This window comes from Apaloderma vittatum, unplaced genomic scaffold, assembly GCF_000703405.1.
Source record: "Apaloderma vittatum isolate BGI_N311 unplaced genomic scaffold, ASM70340v1 scaffold10094, whole genome shotgun sequence".
Taxonomy (NCBI): Eukaryota; Metazoa; Chordata; class Aves; order Trogoniformes; family Trogonidae; genus Apaloderma; species Apaloderma vittatum.
This window is the reverse complement of record NW_009712111.1, coordinates 15977-28696: the sequence shown is the minus strand read 5'-3', so window position 1 is coordinate 28696 and position 12720 is coordinate 15977. Positions and strand designations below refer to the sequence as shown.

The 12720-nt window shown below is 41.1% G+C and overlaps 1 protein-coding gene across 1 annotated transcript; it reads left to right on the top strand.

The window, feature by feature from the left end:
• Nucleotides 1–303: 303 nt before the first annotated feature.
• PPP2R3C (protein phosphatase 2, regulatory subunit B'', gamma) lies at nt 304–12039 on the top strand. Its single transcript, XM_009867862.1, has 12 exons — nt 304–425; nt 2397–2501; nt 3083–3195; nt 3999–4096; nt 4736–4806; nt 5541–5673; nt 6801–6856; nt 6931–7006; nt 7597–7733; nt 9398–9535; nt 10862–10921; nt 11613–12039. Exons 1-12 carry the CDS (start codon nt 333–335, stop codon nt 11799–11801), a joined length of 1269 nt encoding a protein of 422 aa, XP_009866164.1. The 5' UTR covers nt 304–332; the 3' UTR covers nt 11802–12039.
• Nucleotides 12040–12720: the final 681 nt, after the last annotated feature.

Genomic DNA, 12720 nt, shown 5'->3' with positions numbered 1-12720 from the left:
TGTCTGTCTGTCTGTCTGTCTGTCTGTCTGTGAGTGGGTGTAGCGCGTCCCGCCGCGGCCCGTGGGTGCAGTGACAGGGCGAGGTGCTGTGCAGAACAGAGAACTCGAGAGGAATCTAGACGCGACATAGTCGATGTGTCTGTTAGATCATTTACATGGAAGGCTCCATTCATTTCCACCTGGTCTACGTGTTACTGAACAGCAGTACAAGTCTCAGGTTTACCTCCCTCTTTTTTAAGCTCCTTGTTAAAACTGTGTTTGGAGTACAACGTGAAAATTCTTTTCTGTGTTACTCAGCCAAAAAGAGTGAACAAGAGCTGAAAGATGAAGAAATGGAGTTGTTCACGAAATATTACATGGAATGGAAAGGAGGAAGAAAAAGTGGCAATACATCATACACGAACATACCAAGATTTTACTACAGGGTAAGTAAGGTATCCAAATAAAATCTTAGAATTGTATCAGCTGGAAGAGACCTAGGAGATCATCAAGTCTGGCCTTTGTCCCAGCCTTATCAACCTACTAAACCATTCCCCCCAACGCAACATCCACTCTTCTCTTAAACGCCTCCAGAGACGGTTACTCAACCACCTCCCTGGGCAGTATAGAAATTCTTTCTAATATCCAACCTGAACCCCCCCTGACACAATTTAAATCCGTTTCCCCTCATGTGTCATTCTCCACTAGAGAGAATAGACCAACCCCTGCCTCTCTGCAGCCTCCCTTTAAGTAGTTGTAAAGAGCAATGAGGTCTCCCCTCAGTCTCCTCCAGGCTAAAGAGCCCCAGATCCCTCAGCTTTTCCGCATAAGACACATGTTCTAAGCCCTTTACCAGCTTGGTAGCCCATCTCTGTACCCTCTCCAGCACTTCAATTCCCCTCTTGTAGTGAGGGGCCCAAAACTGGGTGCAGTATTCAAGGTGCGGCCTCACCAAAGCTGAGCACAGGGGCATGATCGCCTCCCTGCCTCTGCTGACAACACCATTCCTGATCCAGGCCAGGATGTCATTGGCCTTGTTGGCCACCTGGGCACACTGCTGGCTCATGTTCAGCTGATCATCTATTAACACTCCCAGGTCCCTCTCCTGCCTGGCAGCTCTCCAACCACTCCTCCCCAAGCCTGTAGCGCTGCTGGGGGTTGTTGTGGCCGAAGGGCAGGACCTGGCTTTTGGCCTTATTGAATTTCATGATGTTGGCCTTGGCCCAGTGATCCAGCCTGTCCAGATCCCTCTGGAGATCCTCTCTGCCCTCAAGTAGATCAATGCTTTCACCCAGCTTGGTGTTGTCTGCAAACTTACTGAGGGTGCCCTCCATCCCCTGGTCCAAATCATTAATAAAGATGTTGAACAGGAGCGGCCCCAGTACTGAGCCCTGGGGGAAAATAAACTTCAACCAGAGGCTGTTGTGCGTTAGAAGGAAAGTTGTGCTTATTCAAAGGGACACTTCAGCTTCGGAACCTTAAGCAGACTGAAATCTGAATGATGTGGATTGCTAAGTGTTGTTTTTGCACAGTTGTGGATTTCAGCACTTTTGGAGAATTCCTAAGCATCTCATCAAAGGCCATGAAATAGTTTGCTAATCAGGCAGAGACTGAAATCTGAATGATGTGGATTGCTAAGCGTTGTTTTTGCACAATTGTGGATTTCAGCACTTTTGGATAATTCTCGTCGAAGGCCATGAAATAGTTTGCTAATCAGGCAATAAGCCTTGGCTGTTCGCTTTCAGAGAAGATTCCTATTTTAAGTAGATTTTGTATTATCAATAAACATCTTCCTGTTTCTGCTTAGACACAGTGAGATGCTGCTTTATGAAAACGGTCATTGGTCTTATAGACTAAAGATAGATCTGTTGTTTGCGTAATCCAGCAGAAATGCTTCATCCTGCGCCTTATGTGTGAGATGAATCAGACTGGGATGGGGGAATATGGGAGCGCAAGTTCGACATCTCAGTATTGTTTGGCACTTGTGAACTTGACTGCTTGGCTGGTGTCTGACCTTCCATGGACCCATATTCCTTAGGATCATGAGTTTTTGCCTATTGAGTTGTCAAGTATCTAGGTCTGAGCTGATGATTATGTACGTAGCCATCCAAGTCGTGGTAGTGCTGTGCAGCTTTGCCTGTAGACTTTGGCAGAACTTTCATTCTAAGTGTTCTTCTGTCTGTTTTGTTGGCCAAAACACGTCTAGTAGACATTCTCACTTGTGAAAGTCAGGCCTGCCACAAAAGAGAAAGTGCTGCCCTCTTCTGACCGAAAACACAGTGATGGGTGTATTTTATGTGTGAGGCCTCCTATCCTGCGGCTGTGGGAAAGTTACATTGCCCTAAGAGTACTTGCTGCATGTCTAGTTTTTGAATGGTACCACTGGACAGAAAACTAAACTGACCCAATGTTTCCAGCTGCCAGCTGAAGATGAAGTTTTGCTTCAGAAACTGAGAGAAGAATCTAGAGCAGTCTTTCTGCAAAGAAAAAGTAGAGAGCTGTTGGATAATGAAGAGCTGCAGGTAAGGAAGTATTTTCCGCATGTTTCATGATGGTTTCTGACAAGACTTCCTCTTTCTGCAGACACTGATTATCTCCTGTGTGTCCGCAGACTCTTGCGATAAGATGCTTTGTGTTTCGGCGCGCTGCCCGGTTGTGAAGGACTAGCTAAAGCTGAAGTGCTGCATAGTCTTGGGTGCTAATGTCAATGCAAAGCTTTCTCGTTATGATGTACATGAGGACTAAATCAATGGCTGCTGGTTTTCCAGCACATTCCAACAATTTCCGTAGTGGGCCAGAAGAGGAAATAAGTCCTGTTTATGTATCACTGAGAGAGACTCCAAAGATGGTTGAGTTTACTGCATTGCAAAGACAAAAGGGATGTGACAACAGAAATCCTAATGAGTGAGAGAGACCATGTGTGTGTTTTTAACACCAGTTTAGAGCACTGGAGATACCACTTGCTTGCTTTTCTAGATGAACTTGATGATGTGTACTGATTAACTGAGACAAAACGTGGTTTTTGCTGCATTTCTTACGTGTCTTAAGCACGTTGACGCATCTAGAGAGATACCTTCTTAACCAAATATAAATGCCTTTTAAGAATCTGTGGTTTCTACTGGACAAACATCAGACATCACCAATGATTGGGGAAGAAGCGATGATCAACTATGAGAACTTCTTGAAAGTTGGGGAGAAAGCTGGACCTAAATGCAAGTAAGGCTTTCTTTCTTGTACGTGCTTCTTCTGGCTAAACCGAAGTGCTGCTGTAACTTTCAGTTGCTGAAACAAATGGAAACAGTTTAATGGTGAGAGAAAATCAGGTCCATGTCATTATATATGAACTAGTTGTTTTCCATCCTTGCTGCAAAGGTGTGTTGCCCTTTATCTCTGAGGGAGCTTCTGACAGAGGTGTCTGCAATGGGGGTACTGCATCCTTTTGAAGCAGGAATTTTTATCAGCATGAGCATTTTTATTATGTTAGTGGCCAGTAAACATCACATTTTGTATTTGAAGAGGAAATCATGTCTGCGGTGATGCTGCCCAACCTTTCCAAATATCTTCTGGTGGAAAATTTCATACCAGATGGTCTGTGTACAGCATATAGTGAATATTCCTTCTTCATGCTCCTGTTGGAGACTGCTGTTGTGCACATAACTTTGTAACTTGAGTTTTGGGCAGAAGCAGATGAGTTGTCAGTACTGGCAGTTCCTTTTTTGTGCATGTTGTTGTATAAGATTGGAAGCTACCAAATATATGGCACCAAAGAGAAGTTAAATTGAATGAAGACTCAAAACTCCCACATCACTGAGAAGTCTCATGAGCAGCAAAGGCTTTTTATTGAGTTTACCATTGTTTCTTGATAGGGTACCACTTGATGGGTGTATTGTAGTAAATTAATGTCTTTGAATACATGTAACACATTCTGCATTGTTAAAACTGTATTTTAAAGTGTCTGTAGGTTTTGGATACCGAAGCCGGGTCTGTCGCAGAAGTAGCTTTGTGTTTATGTTTTACAGGCAGTTCTTCACAGCTAAGATCTTTGCCAAATTACTCCATAACGATCCTTACGGGAGGATATCTATTATGCAGTTTTTCAATTATGTCATGCGAAAAGGTTAGTTGATGCTTCTTCTATGTTAATGAGAAGTTGCTTTATTTTCAGTTTTAAGCTTTATTAATTACTTGATGCTCTCTTCAACAGCAGTGGGATCTTGCACTTGATTGCTAATACTGTTTTCCTGGAGGCTTGGGATTTTTTTTTCCTGCTTACCAGGAGGTGGGAGTTTGCCCTCCCTCTGAAATCCACCTCTCCTCTCAGCCGGAGATATCCTTGGTCTGTTTGTTGTATATATGTAGTGATTCTGATTTCCTTTGTTCGGGCAGTACTGAGAAGACCCAGACGGTAAAGTTACGTGGTGCTGTTACAGAGATCTCTCGGTCAGCAAGAGAGAACGAATTCATACAATTCCACGGACCAGATACCACACGGTGTCCGCTAAGTTCTTCCAAGGCAGTCGTGGCCACAGCGTGCTCGTTGTTGCCTGCGACCGTTACCAACTTAGAGACTGAAATGGAGTTCTTAGCAGGGCTGGTGCCTGGCGTGGCTTTGCTTAAATCTCAGAAAAATGGGAACTAGAGAAAGGCGCTTAATATGCAGCAGTGCCTAGTGGCCTTTAGAATAACTTCAGGTTCTGGTGAAGCCTCAAAAATCCCCTAGATTTCTTGCATTGTAATTAAGTTTTCTGTTTTACAGTATGGCTTCATCAGACAAGAATAGGTCTAAGTTTATATGACGTGGCAGGACAGGGCTACCTCAGGGAATCGGTAAGTAAAGTGTTGATTAACTTAATGTCTGCCTTTACTCAAATAACAGAGCACTAGAAAGGCTCCAGTTTTCTCCCATTCTTACTCTGTAAAAACTTTTGTCATAATCTAGATTTGGGGTGGACACTTTTGTTTCAATAAATAGCAATTTCTGTATTCTAGAGACTGGGTGGTGAGAGTGCTGCTAGTATTTTTAACATATGGGTAATTCTCTGGAGAAGAGATAGCAGATATCAAGGTTTCATGTAACTAGCACTTAATTTAGTAGGATGCAGTCAAAATCACAATCGAAGAATGGCTAGAGTGGGCCTCAAATGATTCTTCTGTTCTAACAGGAGTTAATATTATAAAGTAAATAAGGTTCTGGTTACTACTCTACTTAAAAAAGATATATAAAAGAGTATTCAGTAACAGGATAATCCAATTAGGATTTATGCACTGGTATTTGAAAAACGTACCGTTGAATACCTCTATATTTACATGTAAAAATGATCTACCTTAATCTTCTGCTATATTTGTAGACTGTTTTGGTCATGGCATCACACGTGCAAGTAGCTGACCAGGATTTCATGCAAGGAGACAGAACCCTGTTTGCCTGCTTGCGTGCTCCTTTCCTGCATCGTTGCTGGATTGTGCTTTTAGCAAAGTCTACTTGAAAGCTAGAGTGGAATCCAGCAGACATGCGACAGTAGTAGTGTTGAAAGCTTATGTTCTTTTCTTTCTTAATTCTGCAGGATTTAGAAAACTATATTTTGGAACTCATCCCTACTTTACCACAACTGGATGGTTTAGAAAAATCTTTTTACTCTTTCTATGTCTGCACAGCAGTTAGAAAGTTTTTCTTCTTTCTGGATCCCCTCAGAACAGGTAAGTCCATATTTTCAAAATTCTAAACGTGTGGGAGTATTTTCACTTTCAGGATGTTTCCACCAAAGCTACTTCTGTTTTCAAAGTAGTATGTGGTTGTCTTTGTAGACTTCCATTCAGTGATTTCTTTCTGAATATTAATCTCCACTGGAGACCATGAATCTTTATGGGGGGCTAGTCTACTTGCACAGCCAATGAATTTTAACGCAATAGCCATCAGCTGTGCTGCTATGGAGTTATCTTGTAGAAACTAACAAAGAAGATGCTGTTTCATCATAACGCATCGTTAGCGGTAGCTAGTTTTGTAAGTGTCCAGAACGAATAGAAAACACAGCAACTAACAGCAGAACTGCCTGGCAGAACATCCACAGAGCTGGGGAAACGCTCGAGAATGCTTATTGTGACGTGCTTCTCCTGTGATTGAATTTCTGTGCCCCGCGTGAACTCATTAGGAAAGGTTCGCAGCTCTGGCTGCTAATGCTTACTGGAGATGTAGCTCCCTCAAACAACAGATGGCTTTTTCCTCCACCCTTGGTTTAAGTCACAAACTGCGCGTGGTTTCAAGATCTAGCTGTGCCCGTCAAAGACATCAGGGTTGTGTGGGCAGAGGCCTCTGGCAGAGGTAATTACAAACACATGGCAGAGGGGGGAAGTTAAGTGCTGTTGTTTTGCGTAGCTGTTTGTGTACCAGTCTAAGCTACACCAGCAGAATTGACTTAACGTCACATCTGCAGTTTCTGAAGATGCAAAAACATCGTATCACTTAAAAGACTCTATTATTCCACTTTCTTTGAATTTTTTATTTTATATTTTGAGTTGATATTGAACACTTGTGCTTTTTTTTAATCTATTTTTCTGGCTTTTGAAGCTTCAGGATAACTCCTCTTCTGCCGATATGAGGCCAGTTTTGTTCAGTTGTTTTAAAAGCGATTTTTATTTGATCTCTTAAATTACAGCCTTACCCTTGGTGTTAGAAGGTGTTTTTTATTAATTATTTGTTTATTAAAAAGGCTTTTTTTTTCTGCTCAGAATGTTTCTTTTTTAAATAGAACCACCTAAATGAGAACTGACAAATAGATGTGTTGGCTGGGTTACTGTTGAAATACATTTTCCTTTTCTTGCTGCAGGGAAGATAAAGATACAGGATATTTTAGCTTGCAGCTTCCTGGATGACTTACTGGAGGTAAAGATCTCTTAGCCTATACTATTGTACTTTAGTTTACTCTTTCTGAATTCTAACTTTTATGTTTCACATAGTTAAGGGATGAAGAACTTTCTAAAGAAAGTCAAGAAACAAATTGGTTTTCTGCTCCTTCTGCATTAAGAGTTTATGGTAGGTTCCTTTATACATGAATCATTCGCCCCCCCTCTGCCTTGTCTGACATAGTCATGTTCTTAGCTTGATTTTGCCTCTAAATTCTCCTGGTAACTTGTCTTTTCAACTCCTGTACCTACCCTTTCAGCAGATCTTCCCGACTTGGCAGTTTCAGTTCTCCACTTGCTCTTTAGCACAGTTTTATCCTCTGTCATTCTGTTCTTGTTGCACAAGGTGCAAGATTCCTCCCTTACCTTCTCTTCCACTGTTCTGTTTATACTTTTGCATCACCTTTGGCTCTTTTTTTCATACTTACAGCAGATATGTTTGATATGCTCTTAGCCTTCTGCTCCTTTCTCTCTAAATGCAGCCTTCACTTTTGAGCCATTAGCTTTAGAGCTCTTAACACCTCCTTATGGGAATCCTGCTTCCCCTCCCACCATGTTCTGTCTTAATTTATGATGCTCTATTAATATTATTGTATGTTTAATATATTTCCACTTAACTGCACTAACTTTATGATGAAAATTAAATAAATTAAAAAATGCACTGAGTTTTCTTTGCTGTTATAGGTATATTGTGTTTTGCCATCTCTGCCTTCTCCCTAGGTCAGTACTTAAACCTTGATAAAGATCACAACGGCATGCTCAGCAAAGAAGAACTGTCCCGGTATGGAACAGGGACTCTGACCAACATATTTTTGGATCGTGTCTTTCAGGAATGCTTAACTTACGATGGTGAAATGGTAGTCACATATTTTCATTCTGTTGAAAATAGAAAAGCTTTGTCTTATTGAGATGGGAAATGTCTCAAAATCTTTAAAATAATGGGTAGCTTGAGATAAAGTAAGGTTTTTTTATCATTTTGCACACAAATGACCGTGCAGCAGATTAGAGTATTAATTTTCTAACAGCAAGATGATCACGCATGGCTTAAAGACAAGATGCTTGTTTTGAAGAGCAGAGGTGATAGGAAATCCAGGCAGTCTAAGGATAAAGCTTCTTGCAGATCCAGTAACATAAAGTGCATGTTGAAAAAATGTATAGATGTAGCGGGTTTTTTTGTAGTTACACGTAATCCTTCAAGACAGCCAAGGAGGAGTGACACACTTGAGGCTAGTGCAGGTTAGCTAACCTATCCACTTCTTCTTGGAGACAACAGTGATTTGTGATGTAAGCTTCCCATAGCTGTGGAAAATATAAAGTCTAACTAAATTAGAGTTAAAATAAAAACTTGTGTCTGTATTTATTTCAAAAGCTTTACTTAACATATTGCGTTCAGATGACTCAACTCTAGAAGTGATAAACTACAAATTCACTACACAGTCCTGCTGCTGCCTTAGCAGTTTGTTGGTTGGTTGGTTGTTGGGGTTTTTTTTGTAGAATCACAGCATTATTGTGAGAGATCCTCTTAGAGTTTCCCTTTGCTGGACATGCTACAGTGGGTCCATCTCTCTCGTGCAGGGGAGACCAGAACAGGGCCCAGCGTTCCGAGGGTCTGAGCAGCGCTGAGTGGAGCAGGAGTCACCTTTCTTGACTTGCCAGTAAAGCTCTTGCTAACGGAGCTCGGCCGCTGTCAGCAGCCTGCGCTGCGAGGGCGCGTTGCTGGCGCGTGTTCGTCGTCGTTGTTGCCCAGCAGGACTCACCGGTCCATGGGAAGCTGCTTTCTGACTGGTTAGGCCCCAGCGTGTACTGGTGCTCAGGGTTATTCCTCCCCAGATGCAGGATTTTGTATTCCCTCTCTTGACTTTACTGAGGCTCATGCCAGCCCGTTTTTCCAGCCGATTGAGCTCCCTCTGAACGGCAGCGCAAGTGCTTATGGCAGACGCGGTTATTATGTCCATGGGACTGAAGGATTTCGGTCCTCCTCATAACTATGTCTTGATCCAGAAACCAAGAATCGGTACAAGTGGAAAAGTGTGATACATATTTCTGATGTTTATTAATGTTTATACCATGTGATTTTCCAAACTACCTACTCTGGACTACAGATTATATACTTTAATGGGCCATATAGCTCACCACTGGGTAACCATAGGCATACGGCCACAGGACCTTAAATTTGTGGTAATGAAAACTTTTTATATGGCTTTTCCTCAGTACTTGGGTATGTTCAGCAGTCTAAAGACGTATTAAACATTGTTTTAAAGTATATATAGTGTATTTAACTGGAATTTATGCTTGGCATCCTGTTTTACCTCTAAAACGGCAGGATTTCCTATCACCAGCAGTCGTTAGAAACTAACTTTTCTGTTCATGTTGGTGGTAGGAGCCACTTTCTGTTTCATGTTGTCTTTTTCAGAAAACAGCCCGATCCCCTACAATGAAATAGTAGCCAATTATAAAGTTCCTGCTTGCAAAATCAATCTAGAAAGAAGACTGTAATAAACATGATTGTATCTACTTTTAGGACTATAAAACCTACCTGGACTTTGTGCTTGCATTAGAAAACAGAAAGGAGCCTGCAGCTCTGCAATATATTTTCAAACTGCTGGATATAGAGAACAAAGGATACCTGAATGTCTTTTCCCTTAATTATTTCTTTAGGGTAAGTCTCTTTATACAGGTAGGCTATTTTCTATGTTTATAATGTTATAGCCGGTGTGCTTCTGCATGCAGATCTGCAGGGAATCACTTTGAATTACCAGTACCCACTGGGAGGCTAGTAACTACTTGTAAGAAGATTTAAAAAATTTTAAAAAAATATATTCCAAAACTTGGAAAGAATTCAAAAGGTATTTCCAACACTTTATCTGCAGTTGAAATTAAGTGGTTTGATTTTGTTTAGAAAAAATATTTTTATTGACTTTTTTTTAAATTGTCATAAAATCGCCTAATGAAATATCTTGTGATGGTTCTATTTGGTTATAGCTCATGGTTTTAATTCACTGTAATCCTAAAATTCAGTAGAAGAAGTTAAAATAATGAAATGCAGTGAGGGGCCTGCAATGCTCTGCGATTTTTTCATTCAGTGTATTGACTGCAAATGCTTTTTTTCATATTCTGTATTTCTATCTGTTACTCCTAGAACAGATTTAAAATAAGCTTGATTTTTTTTTTTTTGTTGTTGCTATTAAAATTAACCTAAGGCTTGTTAAAGTCTTCCTCCAAACTGCTGTGTGTGAGTGGGGGTTTTTTGTTTTTCTTTTTGTTGCTGTAGGGTGGATGTTTTGTTGTCCTGCAGTAGCTTGTGGTAGTGAAACAGTTTTGTTCATAGTTGTTGTTTGCAGGCAGAGGTTTGATGAGGCTGTTCAAATAGTGCTGTATTAAAAGAACTAACAGTGGGGAATGCTGTTTGGCTCAAAACGAGAAAAGCCCACTTGGGGCATGAACTGGGAGACCCCTTCCATGCACGGACAAACGCTCAAATAGGCACGTTATTATCTGGTCACCCAGAACACAGGTTCAATATTTAAAGTATTGAGAGTGTGAGTAGCCACACTGCTGTGTCTGCCTGCTGGGTCACCTTCCCCTTCTCGCTTTCTTTAGTCCCTTCTCTCTTTAGTTTCACACTTTGTCAGAGAACTGACCCCTCTGGCCTGAGTGTGTTACTGTCTTCAGGTTTGAGTGTTGAGTGATAACACTGAAGTGTCTGCATGTCCCATTTGCAGAGCGCTCAGACACTGCCGCTGTGACAGGTGGATACTTACACTGACTAATAACTGAACCTAGAGCTACGTGTGTCCTTGATTCTGCCTTAACTCACCTTGCCTCACGTGTGGAAGAGAATTTATTGCAAGCTGTGCCACGAATGCTTTGTGACAGGACAGTACAGCCTAAGCTGCAGAAGCATTAAAAGTGTTTCCTACAGTGTCAGCACAATACTGCACTACCTACTCCCAACTTTCCTTTTCTTTTTTCCTTCCTTTTCTAGGCTATTCAGGAACAAATGAAAATCCACGCACAAGAACCAGTTTCTTTTCAGGATGTCAAGGTTAGGTTTACTGAACGGTGCTCTGTGAACTATTTGAATAAGCATTTCATAATTTACTTATGATATATTGTAGTTTCTAGGTTGTGTATTTGCTTGCAGAGTAGTAGAGACGATCTTACTTGTCCTATGTTTCAAACATAGGTTTGAAAAAGTATTTCTCTTTAGCAATTGTCCTGTAAGAAATCTGGTGTGCGACGGTTATAGTAGTTTCCCTCCTGGTAGACGAAATACCTGTTAAACACACATTGCTGTGCCTTACCCTGGAAGATATTATTTTATGGTTCAGTCATCCTTTGGCTGGTAACTAATGAAACCTGTCTATAAAACTCTCTTTATTACTGTCTACTTTACATTTAGCAGTTTTAGTCGTTAAAAAAATACAAGTTTTCTGTGAAACTTAGCTCATACATGCAAACTGAGTTTCATGTTGCTCCTTGAGGCCAAAGACTCCCCAGAAAAGCAAATTCTTACTTGAGATGTGGGAGCTGAACCCACTGCTGCTATCTGTTGCCAGTTATGGTGCTTTGTGTCTTAAATGGTTTGGGACTTAACAGCTGGTTTTTGTAAATCGGCGTGGGTGGCACTAGTTACCCGATGATCTTTCTGTATATGGTATAAAGTAGCCGTTATTCTGCTCATTAATGTGTGCGGGTTTTGTTTTTTCCCCCCAATTTTGACTTTTCTTTCATAGGATGAAATCTTTGATATGGTGAAGCCTAAGGATCCTTACAAAATCTCCCTTCAGGACTTAATCAATAGCAGTCAAGGAGACACTGTTACCAGCATTCTAATTGATCTGAATGGGTTCTGGACATACGAGAACAGAGAGGTCCTTGTGGCAAGTGATAATGACAGCGCTGCTGATGTTGACGATACGTGACTGAACAGGAGCAGGCTGTATCCACAGAGGTACCTCAAGCTGATGCACCAACTGCTGGAAGCTGGAAATGTTCATTAGCTGAATCAATGTCCCTTTACTCCTCTTCCCCCTTGCCCTCCTCATATAATGTAAAATGTAGGATGTACAGGAATGGCAGAACTGATTTCTGAAACAAAAAATCAAGTGTTAAGAGGTTAAAATGATCTTTTTTTTTTTTAAAATAAATATTTTTGGACTTCTTCCCTGTATGCTAAGACCTATTCTTAACCTGAATATGATATTCTAAATGCCTTGAATTAAGGATGTGGTTCTTGACATTTTTGGCACTGGCCTGTATCCACTTGGCCATCCCACACCTCCCAGTGCATTCTCTAGGGCTTCCTCTAATGAAAGCACTGGGGAGCTTTCTGCTGTGAAGGAAAAAGTCTTGGGTAAGAGGTAAAGAGTTTAGGGCTTTTGTCTTCTGTGTGTGTCCAGCTCTAAGTGTCTAACAGAAAGGATATGTTAAGTAACAGTTGAACTGACTGAACAGTTACTTGCTGAAGAGGTTAACAAAATAAAACTGCACTAGCTTTAGGTCTAGTTAAAACTAATCCAAATGCCTGTATAAAGACTTTCACCAACCTAACCTTCTCTGCAGATAGTTTAAGTAATTTAACTTCCTGTACAGCTGAGCTAGAGCAGTAGTTAAAGCAGTGAAACTCTGTTCCTATTTAACAGAGCTGTAGAAATGTTTCAACTTTCAGATAAAATTACAACAGCTCCTGGCCAGAGGTGGTTGCAGTTCTGCATTATTTATTCCTTTGAGGTATTGGTGAACACACCGAGTATGTTAACAAGCACTACATGACATTGTAAGGAAGGGGTGGAGGTGGTGTGGATTCTTGCATTTCAGTGCTTAAATATTCCACCAGGATGT

Bases quoted from the DNA above. Each gene is read 5' to 3' on its own strand.
- PPP2R3C (XM_009867862.1), top strand. From the start codon at position 333: ATGGAGTTGTTCACGAAATATTACATGGAATGGAAAGGAGGAAGAAAA. The intron at 5,674-6,800 runs GTAAGTCCATAT...TTCTTGCTGCAG, and splicing joins TCTGGATCCCCTCAGAACAG to GGAAGATAAAGATACAGGAT. The intron at 7,007-7,596 runs GTAGGTTCCTTT...CCTTCTCCCTAG, and splicing joins TTCTGCATTAAGAGTTTATG to GTCAGTACTTAAACCTTGAT.